Genomic DNA, 16,945 nt, shown 5'->3' with positions numbered 1-16,945 from the left:
ATCCAACACTGGATATCAAACTAGAAACCTTAATTCCCAAAACTAATGGTGTTCACACTCTTATTATGCACTTGTGTCACTAAATCATAGACAAGAATATAATTCCTCTTGGTTTAGAAATAAATGTTCTGCAATTATGTGTAATAAGAATTAGAGATCAAACACTTTCATCTTGTGTGATGAAGTTAATATCATACTCACAAAACCCATCTCAGTCAATTCACATATTATTGCTGTTAAAATGTCAGTTGGTTTCATTTATAAGTACATATTTATGTGCATATGTTATTATATATATATATGTATGTATGTACATATATACATACACATAAATATATTCACATATACGTAAATACACACACACACACACATGTATATATACATACATGTATGTGTGTTTGTGTGTGTATATATATACATATATATATATATACACTTTATTTCAAAGCAGCAGAAATTCAACAAAACCTGTTACTCTGAGTTTCACGTTCCCGTTCGTCGGACAGTTTTTTTTGTTTTTTTTTAACAAAAACTGTCTGACGAACGGGAACGTGAAACTCAGAGTAACAGGTTTTGTTGAATTTCTGCTGCTTTGAAATAAAGCATATTACTCTACCCCTGGTATTTGAGTACTCTTTTTTCTACCTTGTTTCACATTTATGTATTTACTCCGGTATATATATACAGACATGCACACACACACACACACACATATACACACAAACATTTCACTAAGGACTCCACTGTGTTGCAGTTTTATGTTTTATTATTGCAGATTTTTCATAGATTTCTATGAGTTTCTTGTAGTTTATTTGGAACAATAATATTTCTAAATCCATATTCAAATCTTTCTAGACATTTACAGTATCATTTTCAAGGGTTAAAATAGATTTGGCATCTGCATTGGTTCTTATATACCGGTCAAAGTTTTATGGACTTTTACATCAAAGGGTTTTTTTTTTATTGTTAAGCTTCCACATCAGCAGTCACATGTTAATTTGTTCTGCTCCAAACAAACTACATTAAACTGCTATGAAAGTATGAAAAAATATCTGTAAAAGAAAGTATAAAACTGGAACATAGCCATGTCTTTAAAGAAACATGTATTAAAGATATATATATATACACACACACACATATATATATATAATTTATACAAATACACACAAAGTCATCATCATCGTTCTTTTAACATCTACTTTTCCATGCTTGCATGGGTCTGATGAAACCATGTCAGAACAGAGTGTTTCTACTGCTGGATGCCTTTCTCCCTGGAGGCCTCATCTCATTTCAAGCAAGCTAAAAATCTCTCAATGTATCAAACAAGGAACAGCTTGGACATGTTATGTGGAGAACAGGAAACGAACAACACTCATTAAACGTGCCTTTTGTTTACAAAGATCACACATGCCAAAACATATCAAGAAGCCTGGAAGTGCTTTCGTGATTGACTGTAAGCAAACAACACTGTCAAAATGGACAGTGATGTCTTTGTTTAAAATCAGTGAACAAACCTGAAGAGAAAGGGAACACAAACTCCCTCACATGAGCACACACGCACGCACAGAGGGTTTCTTTTAATTTCCGTTACCAAATCCACTCACAAAGTTTTGGTTGGCCTAGTGCTATAGTAGAAGAGACTTGCCCAAGGTGCCACACAGTGGGACTGAACCTGATCTCATGTTGTTGGGAAGAAAACTTCTCAATGGCACAGCCATGCCTGCATACACATATATATACACACATATAGACATACACATACAAATACATACATATACAAACATATATATATATACACCCACACATGTGTGTGTGTGTATGTGTGTCTGTGTGTAGTGTATGCATGTCTATGCTCATGGATATTTAAATTATAAATTACTGTCTAATTGTCTGTGGTGATGTCAATGAAGACAGGAATTCTTCGTAATATGGAAGCATTATTCTTCTGAAACTGGCTGCTGAAACTACTTGTTTGTGTGTGTTTTTCCCCGCCCAACATCACTTGACAACCGATGGTGGTGTGTTTATGTCCCTGTAACTTAGGAGTTTGGCAAAAGAGACCGATAAAATAAGTACCAGGCTTACAAAGAATTAGTCCTGGGGTCGATTTGCTCGACTGAAGGCAGTGCTCCAGCATGGCTGCAGTCAAATGACTGAAACAAGTAAAAGAGTAAAGAGAGTTACACTCCAGAAATTATATTATTTCATTTATCTCCTCCTTTTAGAGGATCATTTTGTTCATTTTGCAAGATGTAAGTTATTTATATTCAGGCTGCAGAAATTTCCTCTTTTCATAGGTGGAATGGAAAAAGGCTTGAGTGAAGTGAAACATACACATACAGGCACACACATGCGCACACACACGCAATGTCTCTCTTTCTCTCACATACACATACAAATAAAAACAATTACAAAAAAAAAAAAATAGATTTAAAAGGAACTGTATGCACCTGAGTTGGATGATAACAGAAGCATATAGTTATGGTATGATTTTAGTCTCTGTAATTTAACAAAATTTAAAGCTGGTAGCTGTGAAAGATATTGTTGATCATAAATCACATTTGAAGAAGTCACGGGACATGAAAGAATAACAAATTTAAATGCTTGAATATATTTTGGCAATGCAGAGCATTTTGAAGAACAGTTTTTTAAGAAAAAAAAAAAACGATTAGTTTTTATCAAGTAATTGGCCAGGACCGCTTAAAATACGTTTTTATACTGAACACCATAACAGTTTATGCTGATTACCATAACAGCCTTAATGGAATGTTTTTCCATTTCTTTGCATCTGGTTTTGTATTTACAATAGTGATTTATTCTCCATCTGTTTGTTTATTAGTTTTTCTTTTAATAAATTTTTCATCTCAAGTTTCAAAAGGCAAATAAAATCAATATTTGTTTTCTCTTTTTTTTATCCACTAAAAAAAAAAAAAAGTAAATAATATATTGAGCAATTCTATATCTTAGAATCGAACATTTGTCTCAGTTCACTGATTTTTTTCTTTGATTCTGTATTGTTTGAGTCTGAATAATCGGGTTTGTCTTCTTTGGGTGACGACTGCGGTTGGTTATAACGAGTTGGACTAGTTATTCGTTGTGATCTGACAGGCTTTGTTACCGTAGAAGGAGGTGGGCTTTTATGTTCCTTTTTTGTAGTGCTGCCAACAGGCTTCAGTCCAGCTTTGGCTAACTGTGCTGGCGTTAAAGAACTTTTTGCCTGTGGATCAGATTCTGATCTATTAAGGTTAACAAAATTCTTTTGAACAGGAACTGGCTTATCAGCTGTTGATGCTGATGGAGAAGTTTGTGTGAGTTTGGAAATTTCCCTTGTTTTAGGCTCAGGATTGTGATCTCTTTTGGATGGGGTGGGGTTCGATTCTGATCTCACAAGATTTGAAGTCATTGCTCGTGCTTGTGGTCGTGGAGGTTTTTCTTTAGTTCTCTTGAGTGAGGAAGGAGATGTCATGTTATGGTAAACAGCATGATTACTGTTGTGATCAATACTGGAACTGTTATTTGGGGGTTCTGAAGATGTATTCATGTATAAAGCATTCTCATCATCTTGGCCAAGAAGGTGCTGAGAGACAGCATTTTCTCTATTATTTCTCTCTAAAGGATGCAATTTTGGAGATTGTGTTCCAAACTGACGACTTTCATCAGGCTTCAGGGGTGGTGGCTTTTGGGGACGATCAGAATGATTGCGACGCAATTTCACTGGACGTTTTGTTGTAGCCAATCCACCCTTGATGTCTGCTGTGTGTATATTAGGGAGATTTTGTTCAGAAAATGCTGCTGACCGGCGATTAGTAGTACTAAGGAGTACTGGACTGGAAATGTCTTTTGTCATAATAGCACTAAGTGGTCGAGCAGCTGATCGTGGTTCTCTTTTTGGAATATAAGCATCTTGTGGAGCTTCAACAGGTGTGACTAATGCTTGAGAATTGCTATTGGTACTGTGAGTCAACATTGGTTTTGAGATGGGTGGGCCCAGTCGGCTTGTCCGACTTTGTCGATTTGTATCTGTTCTTGTGGGTATCTGAACTTTAGGCAGTTTTAAATTTGTTAGTGCAGGAGGAAAACTGTTGAGTAGAAAGAAAAAAAAATGATGTTATTAATTTAGTTTTCACAAAATTCTTTTTCTAATTATCTGTAAAATAAAATAAAATATGATGAATTAGTATAAAATAACAAAACTAATGACAGCCTATTACTAAGTCATTGCAAAATTTGTTATCTGATCATTCTATATGAAAGTGAATATAAATAACTAACTTGTCCATAAAACACGTGATGATATGGCTGTCTATGCCAGCCTTTTGTTTTTTAAGGACTGACTATGCTATTCCAGTAATCCTGTTGTTAGCACGGTGGGCAACATGCTTAACAGTATGTCATCCATTCTTATGTTCTGAGTTCAAATTTCACGAGGTCAACTTTGCTTTTTATCGCTTTGCGGTTGCTAAATTAAATATCACTAGAGCACTGGGGCAATGTCATTGACAAAGCCACCCTCAAAATTTGAAGTCATAATTGTTTAATTATTAAGGGGGTGAGATGGCAGAATCGTTAGCATACTGGGCAAAATTCTTAGTAGTATTTCATCCATGCTTAAATTCTGCGTTCAAATTCCACTGAGGTTGACTTTGTCTGTCATCCTTTCAGGTTTGATAAATTAAGTAGCAATTGAGCACTGGAGCAATGTAATTGATTTAACCTCACCCCTGCAATTGCTGGTCTTGTACCAAAATTTGAAAGCATTATAATAATGATGATAATAATAATTATTATCATTATTCAAATTCTGCCGAGGTCGACTTTGCCTTTCTTCCTTTCGGGGTTGATAAATTAAGTACCAGTGAAATTCTGAGGTTGATGTGATCAACTAGGCCCCTCCCTCCAAAAACCTCAGGCCTTGTGCCTATAATAGAAAGGACTATTATTATTGTTATGGCTCAGTGGTCAGAGCGTCGAGCTTACGATCGTAAGGTTGTGAGCTCGAATCCCGGACCGGGCTGTTGTGTTCTTGAGCAAGGCACTTTATTTCACGTTGCTCCAGTTCACTCAGCTGTAGAAATGAGTTGCGACGTCACTGGTGCCAAGCTGTATCGATCTTTGTCTTTCCCTTGGATAACACTGGTGACGTGGAGAAGGGAGGCTGGTATGCATGGGCGACTGCTGGTCTTCCATAAACAACCTTGCCCGGACTTGTGTCTAGGAGGGTAACTTTCTAGGTGCAATCCCATGGTCATTCATGACCAAAGGGGGTCTTTTATTATTATCATAATAAGGGCAGTGAGTTGGCAGAATCATTAACACACTGGACAAAATGCTTAGCTCAAGAATCATGACCTTACAACTGTGAGTTGAATACTGCTAACCACCAAGCCACACATCTTCACTGTCCTAGATACACTAAGAGAAAAAAAAAAATAAGATGAGCATGACTAGAATGCCTTTGATCACGGACTGCTCAACCGAGGGCTAAACAACAGCAACAATGATATTCAATAGAGGATAAGTGGAGAAATGTCCATAACGATTTTAAATAAATGAAGATTTTTCAAATAACAAGGAGCTAAAGGTCAGATCATTAGTGAGTTCATACATACTGCATATTGAAATTGCTCTTCTTTTTCCAACACTGAATGAGATAATTTCTTCGTAGATAGACACAAACAAGTACAGAAATAATTACAACCAAAAATAGAATGACCAGCACGATAGTCACAACGGGGCTTTCTACAGTGAGAAAAAAAGAGAGAAAAAAAAAAAGAGGATAATAATGGAGAAAAGCATTCAGCAGAATTTTAAACAAAAAGATATTAGAATTTAAATAACAATACTAAAGGTAACAAAGTTATCAGAAATAATACAAGGCCAAATAGATGGCAAGTATTTATAGTTTTCTCCCTTGGCATTCAGAGTACAAATCTCACTGGATTCGATTACATTTTTCAATCATTCAGTCTTAATAAATACTGAAAATATACAGGGATAAATTTTAATCAATTTTGCTTCTTTTCTTGAAAAGCTCATTGTGGCCAATTAAAAGAAGGCCATAAGTCAATATTACAAATAACCATTCTAATTTACCTGCAGATTTCAGTGGCTAGCTTTCTCTTTTCCTCTCCACACACATACACACACATATATATTATAGGTGCAGGTATGGCTGTTGGTAAGAAGCTTTTTTCCCAAACCACATGGTTCCAGGATCTGTCCCTCTCTGTAGCAGCTTAGGCAAGTGTCTTCTAGTATAGCCTCAGGTTGACCAAACCCTTGTGAGTGGATTTGGTAGACGGAAACTGAAAGAAGCCCATCATATATATGTATATATTGAGATGTGTGCATCTTTCTGTTTGTGCATTTGCCAAGGTGTCACACAGTGGGACTAAACCCAGAACCATGTGGTTGGGAAGCAGGGCTTCTTTCAGTTTCTGCCTACCAAATCCACTCACAAAACTTTGGTCAGCCTGAGGATATAGTAAAAGACACTTGCCAAAGGTGCCATGCAGCAGGACTGAACCCGAAACCATGTGGGTGGGAAGCAATTTTCTAACCATACAGACATGCCTATATATATAATGATGGTAGTGGTAATTTCTTTGTGTCCAGAGGAAGAGTGGTATGCCTTCTTATGGTTATGGAAACTGATCTTTGATGTTATAGGGCTTTTCTTTCTGCTTGCACTTGATATTTTTAAAGTGAGAGTCGGACTACATAGCTCAATCCCACTCTTTAGACTTGGAGGTCTGACCATAGTGGATCAGTGGGTTAAGATGGTTGTGGTGACATGCAAGCTGTAGGTTTCACGCTGGAATGGCTTTTTAGGTGAATTGCCTTACATGGGTGGAGAGCTTCATCTGCTTGAAATTACTGGAAGGGTGTCAAAATAGGTCACCCATGGGACTCCACTCTTTGAATTGCAATTGAGGTTCCTTTCCTGAGGCACTCACAAAATATATACAGGAGTAATCTATTAAGGTGATCTTTATGTTGGTAAAACTGGAAAAAGTTTAGCTTCAAATGTAATGAGATGAGAGAGAAAGTGAGAGGTTTTGTGTATATGTGCGTGGTTTACCTTTTTCTAGGTTAGCATTTCCACTGTCGACACTTCCACCCTTCCCTTCTTTGTCACAGTAAGGGGGTCCATAGCCAGCATCACAATGGCAATTCCCACGGCTATTGCACACCTAGAAGAGAAATTAAGATATTTAAGTTGATTAATTAATTCTTTCAATTTTACTAACAGATAATATAGTAAAGAGATACATAAACACTGCAAACAGGCACATTAATATAGTATGCAAAAGACATCATTATTTTTTGCATAAATGCATCGTTAGCAAGCTAGGTAAAATGCTAAGTGGCATTTCATCCATAGTTATGTTCTGAGTTCAAATTTTGCCAGGGTCGACTTTGCCTTTCATCCTTTCAGGGTCAATAAAATAAATAACAGCCGAGTACTGGGATCAATGTATCCCCCTATCCCTTTCCCACAAATTTCAGGCCCTGTGCCTATAGTCGAAAGGATTATTTTGCATAAATGCATTCTAGTGTATTCTTTACATAAATGTGGCAAACTGGCAGAATCATTAGCACACTGGGCATTATGCTTAGCGGTATTTTGTCTGTCCCTGAATTCAAAGTCTGCCAAGGTTGACTTTACTTTTCATTCTTTTGGGGTCGATAAAAAAAGTACCAGTTGAATACTGGAGTTGATGTAATCAACTTAACCACCCCACTGAACCTTCTGGCTTTGCACAAAAATTTGAAATCAATATATTCTTTAGATCAGTGGTTCTCAACTGGGGTCTATATGGCCTTTGGGGGGTCCAAAGAAGATTTTGTTGCTAAAATTTAACAGCAATAAATTGGTTATATTTCTACAATACATTAAATATATCAAGGATTTTTTAAGTAAAATTCCTAATAATGTTTAATTATAAAAAAAATATTATAGAATTTTTTTAAACATTGAATGATTAAAATAGGAATCAAAAGGGCCCATAGGCAAAAAATGGTTCAGAAACACTGCTTTAGATGAAACATTTTCCTGTTTTGATACTTCAAATGTGTTCTCATTCAAAATGCATTTATTTGCACACATAATGAAAATATTGTGGTAGATCAAGACTATGTATGGAGCTTGGGTTGGACTGGATTAGATTGCCTTGTTTAGTCCACTGCAAGATGAAGGCATCAACATATTCTGTCCACCAACCACAGTCCAATGTAGAGGCTGTGAATTTGAGCTTCAGATCATATTGGTTTGATGAGTCTACACTGCTACACTGGTTCAACAAAGGCTTGGTAGAGGGGTGCAATTTTTATACTCTTAGTTGATTACACTGAATCAATTTGTTTTGAGCTTAATACACTAATTAGTCACATTCTATGGGAAGCACAAACCCAATGGAATTTGCTTTGAGATTATATGGCCTATGGAAGCACGTCCAGCTGTAAAACCATGCCAAAACTGACCTCGCCTGTGCTGGTGCCATGTAAAAAGCACTCAGTCCACTCTGTGGAGTGGTTGGTGTTAGGAAGGCAATCTAACCATAAAATTCATGCCAAAATAGACACAGCTGCCTGGGGTGGTCTTCTACCTGGCTGGCTCCTGTCAAACCATCCAACCCAATCCAGTATGGAATAAGTACCAGGTTTTACAAAAAATTAACAAGTACTGGGTTTGATAAGCTTGGCTAAAATTCTTCAAGGAGGTGCCTCAGCATGGCTGCAGTATAACAAGTGAGACAAGCAAAAGATAAAAGATATACAAATATATATCTAGCTTAATTGTTCTTGGTACTGTGAAAGGTATGATGATACAAAGGAGAGTACAACAAAAGTTTTAGAAGAGAATAGAATTTATGCAAAACCCAGTATCAGTTCATTAACTATATGGTCATTGTTATATATATATATATATCATACATAATAGATAATAGATAATATCTTTAATCTCAAACTTACTCCATGTCCATTGCATCCTTTAGGGCAATCAGGAAATCCTAATTTCTGCAGTGGTTTACACTGTTGCTCTACACAGATCTAATTGGTGAGAGAAGAAAAAGAAATGTAAAATAGTTAGTTAATGAAGAGCTACAGTATTGATAATGAAGTAAAAAATGGTCTTGTTCATGATAATATGATAATGCTGATGATAATGAGTAGAAAGCAATTTCAGAATTTAAGGATGGTGAGAGTAGCAATAATGATTATCTGTTTACTTGAAAATGAGACATAATGATGATGGTAATGATGATGATAATGATGACGGTGGTTTCTCCTCCCTTTCTTCTCTTTTCTTTCCTCCTTCAACCTACTTTTCCATGCTTTCTTAGGTCCTCTTTAGCACTGGGTCCTGCCATTTGCTGCATTCTTTTGTAAACATCTTTTGTAATGTTCAACATCCAAAACATCATCTTTCATTACACCTGCCTATGTCTTCCTTGGTCTTCTTTCTCTAGGGTTTCCTCCCACATGGATCTCCTGCTCTTTTTACCCGGTTGTCATCACTCAAATGCATTACATGTCCACACCATTGCAGTCATTCCTCTTATGTCCAAATTCTCCTCTTAGCTCCTCTGTAGCATGTCATTCACATACACTAACATTACATATCCATCAATACATGCTTGTTTCATTTCTTTCCAGCTTTAACACATCTTCTGAATTCAATTCCATATCACATTACCATGAAGAATCTTGGTTCATACACAAGCATTGTACAATTTGCTCTTGCTCGAACTAAGAACCTCCTTCTGATCAGCAGAGTTAATAACTCCAGGAACTTTTTCCCCATATTCTACTTCTAGTTACAATGATTTTAGAGCACCCATTGCCAGCCACTATTGCTAAGATTGCCTAGTAGCCAACAGAAGCTATGGACCACTTCTATAGAGCCTTCTGGGCATTGGAAAGTATTTATTTTACCAATCCTTTGTCTGCTGACTACACCAGCAAATCTGTCACATTCATCTTTATTAACCATCAACCTGCCTATATTCTGTTACACCTCTTGTGCATCCATAGATCATATCAAGTACACTCTGTGAAATTTTTACTACTCCACTTCTGTATATCAATCACAGCTATATATATATTTCACTGCAGCCTAGTTTTCATTCAGGCTTAGGAGAATATAAAGCAGACATGTAAAATAATGACAAAAATGATATTTACAGATCAACAATTAATGACTACAACAGCCATTTACTTCAAGTTTCATAGAAATGCAGGCATGTGCTTAACCTTTCAGATGTTTACAATGAATGAAGTGTAGGTTACGTTCAACTTGAAAGAATTATAGTTAATAATTAGTTCTAACACAGGGCAAAACTACCTGGCATAAATACTATCCATTACATATGTTGTTAAAGAGAACTTATAATTATGAGCTAAATTTATGTAATGACAGCTTACTTTAAGTATGCAGGTCACTTGCTGACACATATTATATACAACCCCCTTCGTTTATACACCAAATATTAGCAATTAAGTGCTTCCAATTCATGCTGACATTATCTGAACCCAAATAATAGAATTTCTAATCTAGAATTTGATTAACTTTTGCGATGATTATTTACAGCTTTGCCTTTATTGTTCCATCTAATTTCCATTACCTGGATAAGCAACTGAATATAAAATAAATTTGTGACTTATAATAAATATGGATGCGGGTCTTGGGACTTTAAGTTCTTATGGAAATCCATTTGCCAGAACATAGATAAAAACACACCTGTTAAATTAATCTATCTGATTTATGTTAGAAGTTAATCAGGCATAATTAAAAAAAATTTTTATTTCCATGTATCTTTTGGTTATTTTTTTTTAAATGACATACTTTTTTCAATGTATACTGAAATGTTAAGCAATCCCGTGGATGCAGTATTTACAATATTCAATTAACCCTTTCGTTACCGTATTCATTTTGAGATGCTCTGTGTTTCTTTCAATTAATTGTAAATAGGTGCGGGCATGGCTGTGTGGTTAGGGAGCTTGCTTCCTAGCTACATGGTTTCGGGTTCAATCCCACTGCGTGGCACTTTGGGTAGGTGTCTTCCACTATAGCCCCGAGCCGACCGGAGCTTTGTGATTGAATTCGGTAGATGGAAGTTACTGCCGTGTGTGTATATGTGCGTGTAGGTGCTTGTGCCTCCCCGAAAGAGAGAGAGGGATAACAAAGAATTTAGTAAAATAACTTACTTATCATTCAGCTATTGTTAGGATCATAAATTGTGACTAAGGTTTGGTGGTATATTTTAATGAAAAACTTATGAAAACAAGACATTTATACTACAGAGCCAGAGCCGGTTTTGGCTGGGTTAGTATCAAAAGGGTTAAGGTTGGTTTTGATGGGAGACATTTGCACATATTTTCTTTTAATGATGAGATATATAGAAATAGGGGCTTCTCCTGCTAATTTGAATAGGAGATATTAGTTATTTGATTCTGAGTAGTAAACTCATCATCCTTGATGAGACTGAGATGGCTGAAGGAAGTATTTATTCCAATGGTGGTGACAGTGCTGCTGCCAACATCATCGTGATCATGATCATTTGAAATCCATGTCTCATGCTGATTTGGCTTGGACAGACGTGAATCATGCTCCAGTCTTTGCTTTGGTACGGTTTTTATGACTGGATGTCCTTCCCAATGCCAACGACTCTGCAGTGAGTACTGGGTGCTTTTTCTTTTGTGCCACTGGCACTAGAGAAGTCACAATGTAGCTCACAAGATTGGAGTAGGAAGTGGGTAGTTTTATGCTAGAAAATGAGGGGCTAAAGTGTGAGAAGGGGAGAGAGAAGATGAACAGGTTCTTGTTTAGAGGAGTTATATAGCTTATTCACATTTAGAAGGTAGAATGGTACTAGTAATGATGATGCAGTTGATGAGGGTTAAGAGGCAGGTATAGTGCATGAGGGGAAATAATTTTGTGGATTAGTAGGGGGAGGATGTTCAATGTAATGGGTAGGTAATGGCTAACAAGTGAAATGGTTCCATGTAGCATGAAGAAAATGGAATCAATGGGGACTTGTAATGAGAGAGATAACGGATAGTGGGTGGATAAAGGAGATATGAGGAAGAGATTGGGCAAAGTGCTCATCTGTGCCTACACACACATACAGATGCAGTGCTTCCAGAGGCCAGTTTTGCAGCATTAACCATGTCTTCTCAAGAACTTCAGATCAGCAGACATCCCTGTCATCCCTTCTGTGGGACTCAGAGTTCTGAGGTCAGACTTGACTACTTTGTTCCATTCGTGTCTTCCTCTTCTACAAACACCAACTGCATTCAGTAACTGACACTTCTTTACACCGCTGTCTTTATCCATATGCAGTGCCATCTTCTTTCTTGCAGGTTACATTTGATTCTTCTAATGCCAAGGTTTTCTCTTGTCACATTTATACAATGTCATTCATTATATTACAAATCCAATGGAGTACACTAGCTTCATTTCTTTCCACTCTTCACAAATCCCCTGCATTCAAGACCCATATCTCACTACCATTCAGCATGGCATTTCGAACACAAATGCCATACAATCTACCCTTCACACACTTTGATGTCAACAGTAGTGGTAGCTCCTTGAACTTTCTCCTACTTGTTCTTATTCTAGCTACTATACTTTTGGAACAACCACCTCCCTCGCTAATTACATCTCCTTAATAACAGAAGCTATCAACTACTTTTCATGAGCCATCTAGGCACTCAAGAGTATATATTTCTGGTGTTCCTGTTCATAGTGTGTACTGCTCTAGTGCTTCTAACACATAGAAAGCCTAAGTTCTCTCATGGTCTGTGATTTTGCAACATCTCTTGTGTGCCCATAGCTTACACCGGGTGCAGCATATGGAGTTTATATCTAATCCTTTTTTGTATAGCTAGCAAGGCTATTTCCCTGAAGATACCAGGGTCTTGTCTTCTTTCCTACATACTGCAACCTTTGTCTTTGATAAATTTATCTTAACACCATATGATTTTAGATTTAACTTCCATTTCTGGAATTTCCTCTCTAATTCCCCTATATTTTCAGCTAATGAGAACTAGATCATCAGCATATAGGAGTTCCCAAAGACATCCAATATTAAAATCTTCTGTGATGAACTGTAGGACAATGATGAAAAGGAGAGAACTAAGAACTGAATCTTGACAAATTCTTACATTCACATTAAATTCATCACACACACACATGGATGGACAGATAAACTAAAAAGGAAAGTGAACTTACTTTTTCATCACCACATTTAGAGCCATCTGGTACCAATCCAGGGTCTTGCATCTGAAGGCCTACATCCAAAATTACTGCCCGACATACTTCAATTGTCCTACCAGCATCTTTGAATGATGTTGGAAATTTTTTAGCAAGGTTATCTTTCCAGAACATTAGTTTTTCATTTTTGTGAACACAATGAAGCATACCACAACGAACATCTCTGGAAACAGAAACAAGGCAAAAAGGTAAAACATGATTTGATGCTTCAAAGTATAACAACATATACAGAAACAATATCATTGTCAAAAAAACCACAAAAAACCCAAAAACAAAAAGCAACCAAATTCACAAACAACCAAGCATTTAGTTTTGTTGTTTAGGGATTCTAAATATAAAATAAATTTCAAGTTTGAGTTAATGCAGTGTCTGCCAAACATTTTTACCTTACAACACACTAGGCAAAGAGAATTTATTTTGCAGCACACCAAATAAAATCCCAACAAAATTGAATATACTTTATTAGTATGAATAAAAATAAATAAATTCTTATTATATTTACAATAAGAGAACATTGTTTTATGAACATATAATATATACATGAATAATATAATACAATAATAATGTTTTTAGTGAGAAGTATGCAATTGATTTTGAGAAAGAATTTTGTGAAAATGAGGTTCTAAATAAGATAAACAAATATGTAACCCCTCATCTACCATCTGTAATCATTCCTGTTTTTTTTTTTTTACTTCATTTCCATAAGCACAGAGATACCTAATTCACAAAGATATGATGATTCAAAGGGCAACAGAGATTTAACGACTCTAGTATAGCTAATCGAAGATATTGGCTTCAAAGCGAAATCCAAAATTCTGACAATTCTAGTACAGAAAATGAGGCTTTGTGCACAGGATTGTTTTGTTCTTGAAGGATTGGGAATTTTAATATCTACAATTGATCAGATCTGATCCAACACCATTAACAAAATTAAATTTTTTTTTGTCTTTGGTCAGTAAGTGTTATTTCCTATTTACTTTTTAAGAAAAGCAAAGTTTGAAGAAAATATTAGTCATTTTCTGTAAGTTCTAAGGGTAAGCAAATAGGAATAAACAGTCGCTACCCAAGGACAAAAATTGTGTTATACAGTGTAATAGTATGAGATATATAAGGACCATGATTACTAGTTGCAATTCACTCAAAAGGAATTCTTATAAAAAAAAATGTTCTAAAACTGAGAAAAGAAGCAATGAAATTATCAAAAACAACTTCTTTAACAAATGGGAAAAAAGTAAAGAAAGAAAAACATAAAACATTGTATTATAATTTTATAGTAAAATGAGCCTGGAAAGACTACATGCATCCACATACATGTGAGTGCAGTGTAGTGCATACAGGCAAACACACACACATGCATACCCCCCTACATACGACAATATAAAGAATGCAATACACATATGCATACTTATGTGTGTATTAGTAAGTGTAAATAATTGATGACTGTCAAACACAGATTAATTACACCATTTTATTACAATAGATAGATAGTAACATTTATCATAATTTTTGCAACTTTTTTCTCAATTTTCTACCATCAAATTTAAAACCCGAGTTCAGTAATAAAGTCAAGGTCAACTTACTTCGCTGCACAAGCTGTGTATCTGTCTGTCTGCCAGTTGAAACCACAGTTACCACTGACATTGCCAAGTACGTTATTAGTTTGAAGCAAATATCATCGGATACTCTGCCAGTTTCTCCCCATAGCAACCGACACTGTTTTGTGTGAGTATTGCACTGTCCTTTGTAACAGTATGACTGAAAATAACAATAACAACAACAATAATAATAATAATAATAATGATAATAATAATGATGATGATGGTGATGATAAAAACAACAATTCTTTCTACTATAGGTAGAATTTTTGTGTGTATGTATATGTGTGTAGGGGGAGGGAGCTACTTGATTACATTACAAGAATTAATTTCTTTATTAGCCAACAGGAGTTGACAAAAACATTAAAGATATTACAGGATAATACAGTGTGGGATTACATGATTTAAACAAAGAATAATTATCCAAAGGGGAGAAGTTCTCCAAATATTATTTGTGGAAAATCCACAAAAGTGGTCACCCTGAACACTAAGGCAAGTTCTCTCTCTTTGTCTTTCTCCAATCTACAGGTGTATGCTCAGTGTAGGCCTGTAGACTTGGACCAAGCTCACCACTCTAATCTTCCTTTCAACAAATTTGCTGGGAGACAGCACTTCCCTTCCCACCCTTTTTCTATTTCAAACGAAACATGAAAATGTTGATAATTTCCAGAAATCCCTGACTTAGCAGTACTATCCAGGAAGCATTGCCAGTTCAAAAAACTCTACAGAAATACCATCAGCCAGGCCTGTCTGAAATACTGAGTGACAAAATTTCAATGCCTGTTGAGTATATACTGAATGAATGAAAATAAAATAAAATAAAATAACAAAAGGAATTTCCCACCCCACCCTAATCTTGTGTTTAGTACAGTCAGGCCAAGAACTTTTGAAAGTTGTCCATGATTATTGGCCTGAATGACTTCTAACAGAGACTATTCACATTGTCTTTATCAACACCCCATCTACCAATCATCTTGTCAACTGCTTCAATTTTTATCACATGGTTAAGATTCAAAACATTCTGATACCAAAATATAGAATAACCAGCTGAGTAATATAAATGGTTTGTTGATTTCAACACAATTTACATCATCATCAAAGTATCTTATAGTCTGCCAGAAAATGTGATGGCTACATAATCTCAGTTTTAATGAGAATGGGTGTTGAAAATTAACAATTGTTACCATATTATTCGATGCCATGTTAGAATATAGGGCACATCATATAATGTACTCCTAGATACATTATGTCTGGAAAATATGATATGATGGTCATAGTTGGAATACATTTGATCGGAGGTCTGCTGAATTAGGACTAGTCTGGGATTAAAACAGTGATTCTCAACCATTTGTTACCTATGAACCCCACTTTTATTCCTATTTTACTCTACTGGACCTTCATAGCAATTTGATGTGTATAAAAAAGATCCTACTGTATTTTTTTATAATTAAATATTATTAGGAATCGTATAAAAAAATTAAAATATTTTGTATATTGTAGAAGCATAACCAATTTATGGTACGTAAATTTTAACATCAAAATCTTATATGAACCCGAAGAAGAAGGGGAGGTCTATGTAAGATTTTGTATGTATGCTTCTAGGCAAAAGCAAGAGATTAGCCATTCACATTGAAATTTGCCTTTAATAATGATAAAAAAAAGATACTGGATTCTCTAGGCTGTGGGGTTTCAATAAACCTTAAATGCAGGGATGACTTCACAATTGAGAATTTAAAAAAAAAAAAAAAACAAATTTTTTGTTTCAAGGGAGATAAGTCGTATTAATATACCGAAGAGTTATTTTTCGTCGTTTTGAGTATCTAATCTAGTGTTATTGAATGAGAGAAGATCGATAATATTTATTGATTAAAAACGTTTACAACACAGATCAATCTGATAAATGATTGTAAACACTGTAGGAATTCTGATATATTATAGATATCATTTCAAAATTAAGAAAAAAAAAACATTGATAATCCATTGAAGAAATTAACAAATAAAAGTAACTTTGCAAGAAAGTGGTAATTAACAGGAAGGTAAATTTAACACTTAAAGTAATGCACTGTGGATA

The 16,945-nt window shown here is 35.5% G+C and overlaps 1 protein-coding gene across 1 annotated transcript in view; it reads right to left on the bottom strand.

Annotated features, from left to right (window-relative positions):
- Positions 1 to 2,175: 2,175 nt before the first annotated feature.
- The window catches only part of LOC115219335 (disintegrin and metalloproteinase domain-containing protein 12-like), a 58,615-nt gene continuing 43,845 nt past the window's right edge, over positions 2,176 to 16,945 (bottom strand). The window contains 7 exon segments of the mRNA XM_029789496.1: positions 2,176 to 4,079; positions 5,610 to 5,739; positions 7,082 to 7,193; positions 8,977 to 9,054; positions 13,238 to 13,442; positions 14,860 to 14,938; positions 14,941 to 15,034. Coding sequence (XP_029645356.1) covers positions 2,957 to 4,079; positions 5,610 to 5,739; positions 7,082 to 7,193; positions 8,977 to 9,054; positions 13,238 to 13,442; positions 14,860 to 14,938; positions 14,941 to 15,034 — 1,821 coding nt within the window. The 3' untranslated portion in view covers positions 2,176 to 2,956.

The sequence above is a fragment of the Octopus sinensis genome, linkage group LG14, assembly GCF_006345805.1.
Source record: "Octopus sinensis linkage group LG14, ASM634580v1, whole genome shotgun sequence".
NCBI lineage: Eukaryota > Metazoa > Mollusca > Cephalopoda > Octopoda > Octopodidae > Octopus > Octopus sinensis.
The sequence above is the reverse complement of the archived record's forward strand: the minus strand, read 5'-3'. Positions and strand labels throughout refer to the sequence as shown.